The 14,052-nt window shown below is 51.6% G+C and overlaps 1 protein-coding gene across 1 annotated transcript; it reads left to right on the forward strand.

The window, feature by feature from the left end:
• The first annotated feature begins 7,256 nt into the window (after nucleotides 1-7,256).
• On the forward strand, nucleotides 7,257-9,576 carry CDK5R2 (cyclin dependent kinase 5 regulatory subunit 2). Its single transcript, XM_030327675.1, has one exon. The coding sequence runs from the start codon at nucleotides 7,270-7,272 to the stop codon at nucleotides 8,380-8,382; it is 1,113 nt and encodes a 370-aa protein (XP_030183535.1). The 5' UTR covers nucleotides 7,257-7,269; the 3' UTR covers nucleotides 8,383-9,576.
• Nucleotides 9,577-14,052: the final 4,476 nt, after the last annotated feature.

Genomic DNA, 14,052 nt, shown 5'->3' on the forward strand with positions numbered 1-14,052 from the left:
AGAATTGCCTTTTTACTCAGAGGAGGTGAAAATAAAGGATTATCTTTATATTTTGAGATCAAGGAGATGAAAGTATAAATTAATGAACCTATTTCAAAGCCCATCCCCCACCTGCCCCTAATGCTGGACAAATAGGAGATAAACAGAAGTGGCTCCTAAGATGTTGGACCAGGTAGCAGGCCCATAGGAGCTCTTCACACACACAGTAACTCATTAACTCTCCTGCTCCGAGGGCAATAATCTGTCACTGCGACCAGGGAGTTGCTGAGGCCTGGCTCTGCCTTGGAAAAGGTGTATACCATCATCACAGCTTAGAGTCAGACAGGGAAGGCCATGGATTGGAGAGACCCAAGGCAAGGCAGAGGAGCTGGACCTTACTTAAAAATTGATTTTAACTCCCTGCCAGTAGTTGCTTAACCTTGAGGATTCAGGACAAGCTGGATTAGCTGCAACGGTGGAAGGTGGAGGGGGATGGGCAGGATTAGCCAAATCATCCAATTCCATCCTCTGTAACTGATCATAGGACACTGATCAATTACCACTATTATTATTGCTCACGTCTCTATCATCTTTGTTGTATGTTCTTTGAAGGCTGAAACCCAAACTCACACTTTTTCCTGTTCCCAGCATCCAGCCCAGTTGGTTATACTATAACCTCGTAGGTTATAGTTTCTCAAGTAGTATTTGCTAATATGGATTTTATATTTTTTTAATATTTATTTATTTTTGATAAAGACAAAGAGCATGAGTGGGGGAGGGGGACAGGGGATCGATCCAAAGTGGGCTCCATGCTGACAGCAGCAAGCCCGAAGCGGGGCTCCAAGTCACAAACCATGAGATCATGACCTGAGTCAAAGACCAATGCTCGACTGACTGAACCACCCAGACGCCCCTGGATTTTATAATTTTGCAGGACATTTTCTCCAAGCCACAGTCAAACTATGGGGTCAGTATGGTGCCTGGAACATAGCAGGTGTATAGAGGTTCACAAAATTAGCAAGGCCTGCATTGGACCAGAGAAGGGGAACTGATATGCTGTCAGGTCTTCATGACCTCAGGAATCAAATCAAACAAGCCCCCAGGGACAGTCTGAGTCGCAGTAGCTGCCAGCACAATAGCCAAAAAGAAAGGACAGCTGTAAACTTGGATGTCAAAAACCAAACCAAAGAAATGATGATACTGCCTTGGCCTCAATGAAGAATGTTCTAATGAGGAAAAAACAAAACAAAACGTGGTCATGGTACAACTCAAGTAAACCTCTCCTGCTCTGTAAAAATAATGGTGGCAATGTAATTTGTAATAATTCACATTTTATGAACACCAACCATCATGCCCGTGTAGTATACAAGCATTGTGAGATTCAATAAAATCTTGCAACAACCCTGTGATGGTCTACTTTTATAGACCTCAAAAGAATTAAGAAATTGTCCCAAGTCTCCCAGCTCATAAGTGGAGAAGCTGTATTTGAATCCAGACCTTTATGACTCTAGAACCCACATAGGAATCCCTACACTGTCTCTTTTAAGGTGACAAATATATTCTATGCTATTTATGAACAAGTCAGATCTCTGCCTGGTCCCTCTGTCTGTTAACAAAGGAATCTGGCCAGTGAGCCCCTTATTCAATCCCAAAGGAGACCTGGACCCCAGGCTCTGACTCACTCAAGAGACAGCTCCTAGAACTTCAGGGCCCCTGGATGCTTCCTGTGTTTTGAGATAACAAAGGCTTTCATGGTCATGACTAGAGTCTAGGGACCAAGTACCAAGCAGGGGTTGTTGGGGCAGAAGAAAGCACACCTTGGGGCAGAGAGATGAAGGGAACATCTGATCTGGAGTTCCCCAAAGGCCCTCTTTTCCCCCAAGAGTCTCCAAGAGCAGAGTTTTCAGACCTCACTGGGGCTAGGCCAGGGCAGACAGAAGCACCCACCCCAGGGCACAGAGGTCTTGTGCTCGCAGAGTGGACTTGAGACATAGAAGGACAGGGAAAGGGACATGGAACTAGATGAAGACCCAGCCACAGCAGCAGCTTCCCTGCAGCCACCTGCCTGGTTGAGATGGAAACACTGATTCCAGCTCCAGCCCCCAGACAGGCTAAGAATATCCCAGAAAAGCAACAGCCACCACCCCCGCCCTTCTTGATCTGCTCCTACATCTGGAGTGCTATGCTGGGTGCCAGCAGGGGCAGGGAGGAGATAGAGTGGGGGGTGATGCTTGGGGTGGGTATGAAAGGGAGGAGGGGGAAAAGGGCTTGGTGGAGGCAGGACAAGGTGAGCTGACAAATAAAGCTGGAGGGAGCTGGGAGGATTGGGCCCAGAGAGCTGTGCTCAGGGGGCAACAAAGGAGGTGAAGGCAGGGGCCAGGGAGCTAGGGAGAGAAGATCGAGGGGTGAGGGTGAGAGGATGAGGAGGGCTGGCATCAGTAACCTGGAAGGGAGACCTTCTTTTATGAAAGAAGGAAGCAGAGCTTATGGCAAGGAAAAGGAGCTCCCAGCTCACCCACATCCTCCCCTGACCCCAATCTTGGGCCTCCAGTATCTAGACATCAGTCCCTTCTCTCCCTGCCCCAGGGCACTTCTTCCTCAGCTGTGCTTTCCAACCCTATTCTCTGTTCTAAAACACCTGTTTTGGGCCTCCTCAGTTAGATCCTAACAAGGGGCCTGCTGGAATGGGAAGGAGGTGAGAAGGTGGGGTCTTCCTCCTGACAGCTGGCAGCACCTCCTTTGTCAGGTTCATCTTTCCTCTCTGCTCATCCCCTTTCCCACTCCCCACTGTTGCCCGGGGAAGTCTTCTCCCTCGGCTGCCTCCCCAGACCTTACTCCTCCCCACACGAGCTCTCCTGGACTAAGAGCTTCAGGAGAGGGAAGGAGGGCTGGGAGGGTGCATATCCTTCCCCTTTGCACACCTCAGGAGGTGAGACCCTGGTGGGGACACTGGATCGGTGAAGGAGTCAGAGGCAGCAGGATCCAGGCATTCAGATGCCCAGGCTGAGTCTCCACCCTGGCTGTTTTAAGGAACTTTATTGCCATCAGCCTCTCTGTAGGGGCCCCCTGGAGACATAGGTTGCAATGACCTTAGGTCCTGGGGCCTCCAGCCTTAATGTTCACTGGGGAGACCCTGGACTACCTTGGCATCCTGCCCTTTGTCTCAGAACCTTTCAGGGGCCCCACTAAAGTTTGGAGGGATCTGGGGAGGGAGACCTGTGAGCCTGAGCACCTCCCCTTCATCTCCTGGGCTGAACTGCAGAAAAGCAGGCCTCACATGGATGCTGTGCACACAAAGACTGAGCCCGTCAGGCAGAAACAGACTAGGGAGAACCAGACAGTGCTGGAGCTAGAAGATGAAACAGATTCAGAGGATGAGTTTTATTTAGAGTCAGAATTGTAGAATTGGAAGAGGATTTAGGAATCATTTTTAAGTCCAATCCCCAAGATGTTATCTCCTTTCATTAATATTCATTTTTTGGTCCAATAATAAGATATATAGAATCCCTGCATTTTAATATGAAGGAAAGGAGGTCCAGAGAGCTGAATGACCAGAACTACCTCCTGCTTCCTGGACTATGGCCTCTCAGAAAAGGAGATAAAAGGGTAGAAGAGTCTGAGGAGCATTGCCTGGAAATGTTGCCTTAAAGATGGGGCTCATCGTCCCGGGGGTGGGGGTCAGTGAAGGGCTCATCTCTCAGGTGAAATTGGTGGTAATCCTCATCAATAAGGCTGTGTTCCTACACAGGCAAATACCCTGGTCTAAGCCCTCCAATTCTTGTTTTGAGGTCTGCAGTTCTTGCCTTAAAGAGGCTGCAGGAATAACCATTTATCTGGACAGGGCACTGTTCTAGGAAATCTACAGAGTGATGGAGACAGACAAGGAGCCTGGTCTGGGGGAGGCGGGGTTCTCATCTCTGGGAGTCTAATACAGCCAGCACTGTCCCAGAGGAGCACCCACATCCATGAGAAATGGACAGAGGAGACGTGACATACAGATACTAATACAGATAATTGAATCAATCACAGAATATAGACCCTAAACATAACCCAACTAGAAAAGTACACTTGCAGATGCGGTGGGAAAGTCACCACCCTTCTATAAAGCCCATCTTCTCCCTGAAGTTTTTCTCTTTTCACTATACCTATTCCCCTTGGCCTCCACCCTGTAGAGACATAATCTCCTCTCCTCCGTAAATGTTTGTTTTTAAGTTGATTTATTTAGTTTGAGATAGAGTGAGAGCGAGAGAGTGGGGAGGGGCAGAGAGAGAGAGGGCAAGAGAGGGAATCCCAGCCAGGCTCTGAGCTGTCAGTGAGCTGGACTCTGGGCTCAAACTCAGGACCTGAGCTGAAATCAAGAGTCAGACGGTTAACTGACTGAGCCACCGAGGCATCCCAATGTTTTTTTTTTTTTGTTTTTTTTTTTTTTAGTAACAGAAATGCTGTTGTTTTAGGATCTGTTTTGATTATCTTGTCTCCTTGTCCTTTAAAAATTCCATCCATAGGGGCTCCTGGGTGGCTCAGTTAGTTAAGCATCTGACTCTTGGTTTTGGCTCAGGTCCTGATCTCTGAGTTGTGAGATTGAGCTCTCTGTCAGGCTCTGCATCAGGAGCCCAGAGCCTGCTTGGGATCCTCTCTCTCCCTCTCTCTCTGCCCCTCCCCTGCTCTCTCTCTCTCAAGATAAATAAACTTAAAAACTTTTTCGTCCATATTCATTTTGCGTATCTTTGATTCAGGACTCAGAGCTCAGCCTTTAATTAACCAAGTTGTCATGTAGCAGTTGCTGTTGGGGAAAGAGTTTAGAAAGATCGACCTCAGGAAGAGCATTAGGTCCCTTCCGATCAGTCCAAAAAGGCTTCTTGAAAGAGGTGGATTTTCAAGAGTTTGTCAGAAGAAGGCAAGGTAGTAGTTTGAGGGAGGGTTCTGGCCCAGGGGTAGTTGCTCAGAGATTCAAGAGGGATAGCCAAAGGAGGAGGGTGGAAAGTGTGTGAGCCAGAGAGAGGGTCTGAGGCAGGACAAGGTGAAAAATGAGAAAGGGAGTAAGACCTTTTAAAGCATCTGTTTTGGGGACCCTGAAGCAGGGAAGAAAATTCTTGATTCTGACCCAGAGGACAATAGGAAGTCACAACCGGGCCTGGAGTGGAGGTACCATGATGGCAACATCTGTGGGTGCTGCATAGAAGATCTTGTCCTACGTGACACCAGTAATAGGCCTTGCGTCACTGAGGGACTCCCGGGAGCAGAACTGGGAGGATCCACGTGCCGTTCAGATCCACGTGTTTCTGCTAGGGCAACTCAGTCTCAGTGGGACCTGTCCTTAACTACTGGTGAGCCTACTGTTCCTTGGGTGCCAGATAAAGGCTGACTCAGAAGCCCTTATAGGAGGAAGTGGGACCAATTATAGAAGCTGAAAAGAGGGAGCGCTTTTTTGCAACTAGGGGGAGAAGAAGAGGTTGGGTAGGTCATCTGGGCTGCAAAAGTATAATGATCAGATGTAAGGGAGCAGGAGAGACTCTGCTGAGAAAGTGCTCACTGGGTGCTGAGTCAGGAAGGGGGTACAAGTCTGTGTGCATATGGTGGTAAAGAGATAGGGAAGCAAGACAGCCACACCATAGGCCTCCAGGAAGGTGTGCGTGAGCAGGGGCTGTGGGAGAGCAGAGAAAAGCCAGTGCCTCTGGTGGCAGAAACTGCAGCCCAAGGCGATTCTGGAACAGCCTATATGGAACAAACCACATTCACACACACTCATACACACAAACCCTGACAGCGGTAGTCCCTGGAAGTGATTTTGGTGGTCTATGAAGAACATGGAGGTGATTCCAGGGATACTTCTGAGGATTTTGCTGAATCCCTAAGCAAGGGCTTCTCTCCCCATCATACCTACCTCCAAGGCCCACTGAAGACTTCTGTGTTGGGAAGCCACAGGGAGCAAGCCTGGAGAAGAGTGGACACTGTCCCATAAAGCAGACAGAACAGACCCAGAACCAGCCTGGATGTGCAGGTAAGGCCCAGAGGACAAGGCCTTATGGGTGCTGAGGAGGAAACCGAGAGACCCAGAGAGCAATGGGAAGGACCTAGTCTAATATCTTGCAGCTGAGAGTGGGGACAGCTCGGAAATGAATGGCAGGAAGAATTTAACAACGAAAACCCATCTCAACCTGGACCCAGGGCTGGGTTGAAGGTTGGGCCAAACCTCTTGGCTTGGGCCTCCCTCTACACAGGAGGCGCTGTATGCTGTCTGAGCCCGAGGAGACCAATCCATCCAACTTCTAGCATTTCCCCCAGGAACCAATCATTCATCACCCACCCAAATGTGGGATCAGGGTGTGTTGATGATGAGGGAGAAGAGCACAAGAGGAGCCACCCAGGGACCAAAGCCTAGGGCCTCTCCCCACAGACTCAGCTGCAGACAATCAGGCCAGCAAACAGCAGACTCAGGAATATATATCTGAGGGTCTTGTCATCCCCAGAGCAAAGGCCCCCAAGGAGGGGATTGTGACCTGCTGGAAGGTCGGGGCCCTGCCAGCACCCCGTCACAGGCAGAGCAAGAATGCACCTGCTGCGCTCCTCCACAACCTCCCCGGTGGTGGCTTCATGGGACAAAGGCAGGGGAGGACAGCGAAGAGATAATCTACCTATGGCCAGATTGGGGAAGCCAGAGCAGTTCGACCCAGCAGGTGCCCGGGCGCCTTAATGAAGGTACTCACTGCCCACCCTGCCCCCCCCCCCAACACATAATCAACAGCGTGGAGAGTCTCTTCCCACTGCTTCTCTGCTACCACGATCCAATGCATTAAAACAAGCTGACCCAGGGCCTTAGGACTTGGGGCGGGGGAGAGCAGCCAGTCCCCTCTCCCCAGCTCTGACCCTGAGGAGGCCCTTGGAACCAGGGCCACCTCCTCCTCCTTTCCCCTTTCTGGTGAAGGGAAAGGACCAGAGACAGAGGGTAGGGGGTGGGGCGGGACTTGAGATAGGCATGCGAGCTCTATTGGTCAGAGGAGCTGCCGGTCACAAGGGCAATTCGGGCGAGGATTGGCTGCGTGAGGCGGGGCGCGGCGCTGCTAAAGACCGGGCCCAAGGGGTGGGGCTGACGCTGCAGCTGGCGCAGCTCAGACCCCGAGCAACCGCCGCGGAGCAGCCAAGCAACCACCTTCCCCTGCCCGTTCCCGCGCCCGGGCCGGGGCTAGGCCCCCAACCGCCGGGTCTCCGGGGGCTGCAGTAGCGGCGGCGGCGACAGCGGCGCCGCCCGCGGTTCCCGCCGGGGCCCGGGCGCCGGCCCCGCTCTGCAGGATGGGCACGGTGCTGTCTCTATCCCCCGCCTCTTCGGCCAAGGGCCGGAGGCCCGGCGGGCTGCCCGAAGAGAAGAAGAAAGCGCCGCCCGCGGGGGACGAGGCGCTGGGGGGCTACGGGGCGCCGCCAGCAGGCAAGGGCGGCAAAGGCGAGAGCCGGCTCAAGCGGCCGTCAGTGCTCATCTCGGCGCTGACCTGGAAGCGCCTGGTGGCCGCATCTGCCAAGAAGAAGAAAGGCAGCAAGAAGGTGACGCCCAAGCCGGCATCCACTGGCCCTGACCCCCTGGTCCAGCAACGCAACCGCGAGAACCTTCTCCGCAAGGGTCGGGATCCCCCCGACGGCGGCGGCGCCACCAAGCCACTGGCGGTGCCGGTGCCCACCGTGCCCGCGGCCGCTGCCACCTGCGAGCCGCCGTCGGGGGGCAGCGGGGCCGCCCCGCCGCCGGGTTCCGGTGGGGGCAAGCCTCCACCGCCGCCACCCCCAGCCCCGCAGGCGGCGCCGCCGGTGCCTGGCGGCTCGCCGCGGCGGGTCATCGTGCAGGCGTCCACCGGCGAGCTGCTGCGCTGCCTGGGCGATTTCGTGTGCCGACGCTGCTACCGCCTCAAGGAGCTGAGCCCGGGCGAGCTGGTGGGCTGGTTCCGCGGAGTGGACCGCTCGCTGCTGCTGCAGGGCTGGCAAGACCAGGCCTTCATTACGCCCGCCAACCTGGTGTTCGTGTACCTGCTGTGCCGCGAGTCGTTGCGCGGGGATGAGCTGGCGTCGGCCGCCGAGCTGCAGGCCGCCTTCCTCACCTGCCTCTACCTCGCCTACTCCTACATGGGCAACGAGATCTCATACCCGCTCAAGCCCTTCCTCGTGGAGCCCGACAAGGAGCGCTTCTGGCAACGCTGCCTGCGCCTCATCCAGCGGCTCAGCCCCCAGATGCTGCGGCTCAACGCCGACCCCCACTTCTTCACGCAGGTCTTTCAAGACCTCAAGAACGAGGGCGAGGCCGCCGCCGGCGCCGGGGGTCCACCCAGCGGGGGCGCGCCCGCGGCCCCCTCCTCCTCCTCGGCCGCCAGGGACAGCTGCGCGACCGGAGCCAAGCACTGGACTATGAACCTGGACCGCTAAGGGATTCCCAGGGCCGCGCCCGCCCCCCACCCCCATCCCAGCCCCTGACACGCACTCGGAGCCCCCGGGACCATCAAGCCGCCGCCGCTGTTATCGCCGCTCCGCGCCGCGGCCGGAGGAGGAGCCGCCCCTGTCCCGCAGGGGAAGGTGGAGGCCAGGACGCCAGAGGCCGCGGCTCTGAATATGCTAGGCATAGGGTGGGGGATGCGCGTGGGAGGGGAACCCCCAACCTCACCCTTTCTGCCTGCCTGTGCCCCATGTCTTCAATTCTACCTGGGTCTCCTCCTTCCTTTCTGTGTGCGTCTCTAAGTCCATGTCCCTTGGTCTTGACCATTTCCCGGCCTTCTTCCTCTACCTTCATCCTCCGGTCTGCCTTCCCATCTCCCTCTCTGCCTTTCCATTTTCGGTACCTTGGGTGTGTATTTCCGTCTCCATCTTACCCCCCACCTGACTATCTCTCATTGCTCCCGTTTCTCTTTCTGCACCTGTGTCCCCAGCTCCCCTTCTTGTTCTCTTTTTTTCCTCCCTTCTGGCATGTGTCACCATCTTCCCTCCTGTCTGCTCCCCCCCACCCCCACCTATGTCAGCTTGCATTTCTTCCCCCGACTGAGCCCTCATATCCCTCTTCCCAGACCAAAGGGACTATTAATTCTTGATTTGAACGGACTGAGGTGCGGCGAGAAACTGCAGCCCTAGGAGCCCAGACAACCACCTGGATGGTCCTTCGCCCCACCCCCACCTCCTCTCCCTACCTTTTCCAACGTGTTGCATGCCGGGAGTTGGGGGGTGGGGGAGATGCCGGCTTCAAGAGGCTGAGGTTTGGGAGCAAAATCAACCTAGGAGGCCACCCCGGCGGCGGCGGCGCCTCAGCGGAAGGATGGGAGGAGACAGAAACTCTTCTTACACTGGGGGAGGGGCACCTCCTCTTCCTTATCCTTAGATGTTTTTGTTCCCCCCACCTTTTAATTTATTTGGTTGTTTCCAGAGGGAGGGGGGAGGGATGGGTGTTGGGCTGGGAGCTGTCTGAGGTGCTGATTTGAGGCCGGACCGGAATCCTCCCGGGAGGGTACCAGGGACTGGGTTGGGCCTGGTGCCGTGTCCAAGGTGCCAATGATGCGGGCCGACGGCGCGGGCTGCACTGTCTGTCTGTCCGTCTGTCCCGGAGAGAACTATAAAGCGCTGGAAGCGCCTGCAGATGGTTTTGCGCCGGCCTTTCTTTGGGCCCCAGGAGGGAGGGAGCGGGAGCAGGAGTGAAACTGTCACAGGCACGGCAGGAGGACCCCCACGGGCCTCGTGGGGAAGGTGGGTACCTGAGAACTGCTACTCTTTCCGTCCCCTCGCCCCCCGCATTGGCTTCCGTTTTACAGAGAGTAAAGTAGCCAAAGGTTGAGGCCTGGTGATAAAGCTGAATCCCCTCACCCACTCCACCTCCATCTTGTCTCATCTAGCTCTTTATTAATGCACAGGCTATTTAGGGATTACGTGATGAGGACAGCAAAAGTGGTTCCCTTTACAAAGTAGTCCACTGAAGCAGAACTAGCTAGTTATGATTGCTGCTTTTCTCTTCCTCCACCTCTCCCCACTATATATACTGTCTAGAGTCCAGTCAGGCCTAAGTCTGTGCTCACCACTCTCAGGTGGGGCCTAACTGTCACACTCAGCTCCACACCCTTCTTCCAACATGCTAGGTTGTTTCAAGGCCGTTTCAGTCACACGCCCACCCAGGACAGCCTTGGGAAGTCCATCCCTGCTTAAGATTCAAACCTGGCCCCTTATCCCCAGGGAGGCTAGGTAGGACACAGGCAGCCTGGGAGACAGGAGCCATTCTTTGGGGTTGAAAGAACAGAAGTAAGCTCTTTAGCTTGAGATTCCTGTTCCATTGCCTTCTTAGCCACGTGGCTAAACGCCCCATTCAGTTTCTTGGCCCGAGGAGGCCTGGCTCCAGTAGAGCGCTGGCGTCTCTGACCCTAGTAGCCGCCCAGACATCAAGCAGCTGGAGTCAGAACCCCGCGAGGCCTGAAAAGACTAGGCCCGGGTTCGCTGTCCGTGGTGCTGACCGGCGCGCTTGGGCAGGGTGGGGGCTTGTAGGGGCAGGAGGAGTTACAGGCTCAGCTTCAACTAGATTTTCCGGATAATTTGGGGAGTAGGTTGTGATCTCTTCTGGTGGCGAGTTGCAGGAGTCTGGCAGGATAACCTAGGATGCCGGCTTCCATTTACCCTCCTAAGAGGACAGAACGCGACTCTCCCTCGACCTCGGCCCAGCGCCCTTGCACCCGGCCTGGAGGCGGAAATCCCCAGTCCAGATTTGTGAATCGAATTCCCGGGGGGGGGAGAAAAGGGAGAGCAGGCGGAAGGGAAGGCGGGAGCAGCCGCCCATTGGCTGGAATTTGGCGCAGTCAGCGCGGTGCCGTCATCTCTCCGGGTTTGGGAGGAGGGAGGGAGGAGCATTCGGGTCACCCCGCGGCTGTCGCCATAGCAACCAGACTAAGCGGGCGGGGCCGCTTTCCACTCTCCCCACTCTAGCGGAGGAAACCATCCTAGTCTGCCTTATTTGGAACTAGTTAGCAAGACTACTTGGTTGGAACTTCTGCGTTAGAAGAGTATAAAGTGGGTGGGAAAGAGAGACGATAGTCTACCGAGACTCCCAAACATTCTGCTCTCTGTACTGCTCCTGAACCCATAGAAACAGCATCCTCCCTTTACTGCACACACACACACACACACACACACACACACATACACACACCCGTCCAGGAACCTGTGGTCTGGCACTTGGAGACTTAGAATGAGAAAAAAAAGCCTCAGTGCGTGGTGTCAAATTAAATCTCACTTTCCTTGCCATGCCCCGGAGGCATGAGACACTGCCATAATCCGATTAGGAGGTAAGCGACTGGAGGAGGATCAGCATGAATACACGGAAGAATTAGCCTCCTGGGTCAAACCTGGTCAGACTGCTGTTTTCTCTGGGAGGGGTGGTCACATGGGGGAAAGGTTCAGTCTTCTGAGAAGGCAAGGTGAGAAGGGAGAAGGTGCAGAAACAGTGTCAAGTGCCTTCTTTTTCTGCTCAGAAACGAACCTCACGACAGTGAGTCCAGGCTGAGGAGAGAAGTGGTGAAGAGGGCTCAGAATTCTAGAGAAAGCCCAGCCTGTGTGAGGGGTGGACTAAGGAAAGAATGGAGATGGAGGGTAGGAGACAAAAACCCAGATGGAGCCATGACTCAGCACTTCCCTTGGCAAAGGACCGGGGTGACTCTCCCAGCACAGGAGGAGCAGCAGAGAGGGGAGGGGAGCAGGAAAGCAAATGTGTGGATAAACAGTGATCTGGCCATTTGTTGCTTTGATATACAACCAAAAGCATACATTTTAACCCAGAAAGGAGATACATAGGCATTTACACTGATGAAGGCTCCTTCAGTCATGACATGTACACATCTCCACTGCCCACTTACTTGCCCCTCTTCCTGGAGCAGAGTACATTCTGTCCTGAGAGATATGCTTGCCTGTCCCTGGAATACCTTGGTACTTAATGGGAAAGGAGAAATGCAAAAAAAAAAAAAAAAAAAAAAAAAAAAAACCAACCCTGCAGACGTGGGGGCGGGGGTGTTGGTTGTCATGGTAACTGCTTTGCCTGCCAGACAGAATGCCCAGCAACCGGAGCATCTGGCAATATCCAAGGGGACATCCTGTGGCCTCTACCCATGGAGACTCTGCCTCAGGCACCCAGATGGGCATCTCTGGAAGATTTCTACAACAGAGGCTGCCACAGCAGCCCTTCTAGCCACACCCCCATGAGGAAAGACAGCTGACAGCCAGGTATGGAGGGCTGACCATCTTCACATGTCCCACTTTAAGTGGCACTCCTGACCCCTTTATACATGATAGACAACATTTGCTGTAAGTGGCCTCAAGACAGCAGGTGTTAACAGTTTAAGGACCTTTATTAAGACCATTACCTTCCTTCTCAGAACCTTGCTAAACAACCTACAGGAAGGTCACCTATAGCCCCAGACTATGTGTGTAAATGGGTAGAAAAATTGTTCTAGTTCAATGATGAAAGATTGGGTGCAAGATAGATAAACTGTAGGGGATAGTCTCAGGATTCAATACATTAGTTGACCTTAGTTTAATACATTGATGAAATTTAGAGGCAGTCTTTCTGTTGCACTTGCTGGCTGGATAGCTAACTTTTCACTCCAGCAGCCTCCACCCCTATTTTTTGTTTCTTCTTCCTTGTGTCTTCAGTTTAACCTCTTAATTCCTGCATTAACATTTTCCCAATCTAACTTAGGCTTTCATAGTCCCCCCCCCTCAGTTTTCCCCGCTATTTCTTTAGTAATTAGCTTCTCCTAAGGTCTCTTTCTACTAGGATATATTGCCCACAGCAGTTACCCCCCTCTCTTAAGATTACTCCACTTCCATTTCTTTACGCCTCTTGGTCATAGTCTCCTGTGACTGATATTTAGCTTCAAGTCCATAAATCATAAAGTTTCTCTGTGTGCATTTTTATATATGACTACCTAAAAGGAAGCATTTTTATATATGACTACCTAAAAGGAAGGTGATGATAAACAATATAAATAGGGAAAGAGGTATTCCATTATAATCTTTCTACATTTAACTCCTTAAAAAAATTACATGTAATCCCAGAAAAACACAGAATATCAAGAAAGCATAAGAAAGAAGAGTAATGATGGAGGGCTTGCCCTGTCAGATATTTAAATGTATTAAAGAGCTAAGGTAGTTAAAATATATGGTACTGACATAGGAATAGACAACAGAACAAAATAGATAACCCAAAGCTAAACCCTGGCATACATGGGAATGTAATATATGATACAGGCATCATTTCAACTCCATTGGGAAAAGATGGATTAGTCAGCATATGGTTTTGTACAACTGGGTAGTCGTCTATATTAAGAAAAAAGGCCAGTCCTTCCTCATTCTTTATCCCCAAATAAATTCCAAATTGATTTTTTTAATGTAAAGAAAAAAGCTATAAAATCCTTAGAAGAGGAGACAGCTTAAAAGTACCTACTAAAAATTTAAATGCACATAACTTTTATTTAGGAATTCTGATTTCTAGTATTGACCCTAGAGAAATACTTGAATATGTGTACAAAGAGACATGACAAACATATTTTTATTGTGTTATTGTTTGGAGAGAGATAAATTAGAAACAACTTAAATATTCACCAGTGAGTTAGGGGTTAAACAAATTTTGATACAACCATATTACTGAATACTACAGTATTCAGTTAAAAAGAATAGATTGGACTGTATGTACTGATGAAAGATGTACAAACCATGTAGTATCATTAAAAATTGCATAACAATGTATACAGTATAATTTATGCAAAAGCAAAACAAAACTAAACCTTAATTTGTGTGTGTATGTGTATAATAGAAGCTTGAGAAAAATATACATCACTCTTAATAAATGACTTCTTGGAAGAAGTGGGATTGATTTTGTCCAAAGACATTCACCTTATCTATGGAGTTTAATTTTTACAATAAAAATGTACTAGCATATTGTTTGCATAATTAGAAAGTAGTAGTTAACATATGGCAATAGTCCAATTATAATTTTAAAAAACTTGAGAAAATGAAGAATATTTATTAGTATTTTTACTATTGCATATGAGTTGGGTACAGAACATCTTTTTAGGCATA

The sequence above is a fragment of the Lynx canadensis genome, chromosome C1 (genome assembly GCF_007474595.2).
Source record: "Lynx canadensis isolate LIC74 chromosome C1, mLynCan4.pri.v2, whole genome shotgun sequence".
Classification (NCBI taxonomy): domain Eukaryota; kingdom Metazoa; phylum Chordata; class Mammalia; order Carnivora; family Felidae; genus Lynx; species Lynx canadensis.

Bases quoted from the DNA above. Each gene is read 5' to 3' on its own strand.
- CDK5R2 (XM_030327675.1), top strand. From the start codon at position 7,270: ATGGGCACGGTGCTGTCTCTATCCCCCGCCTCTTCGGCCAAGGGCCGG.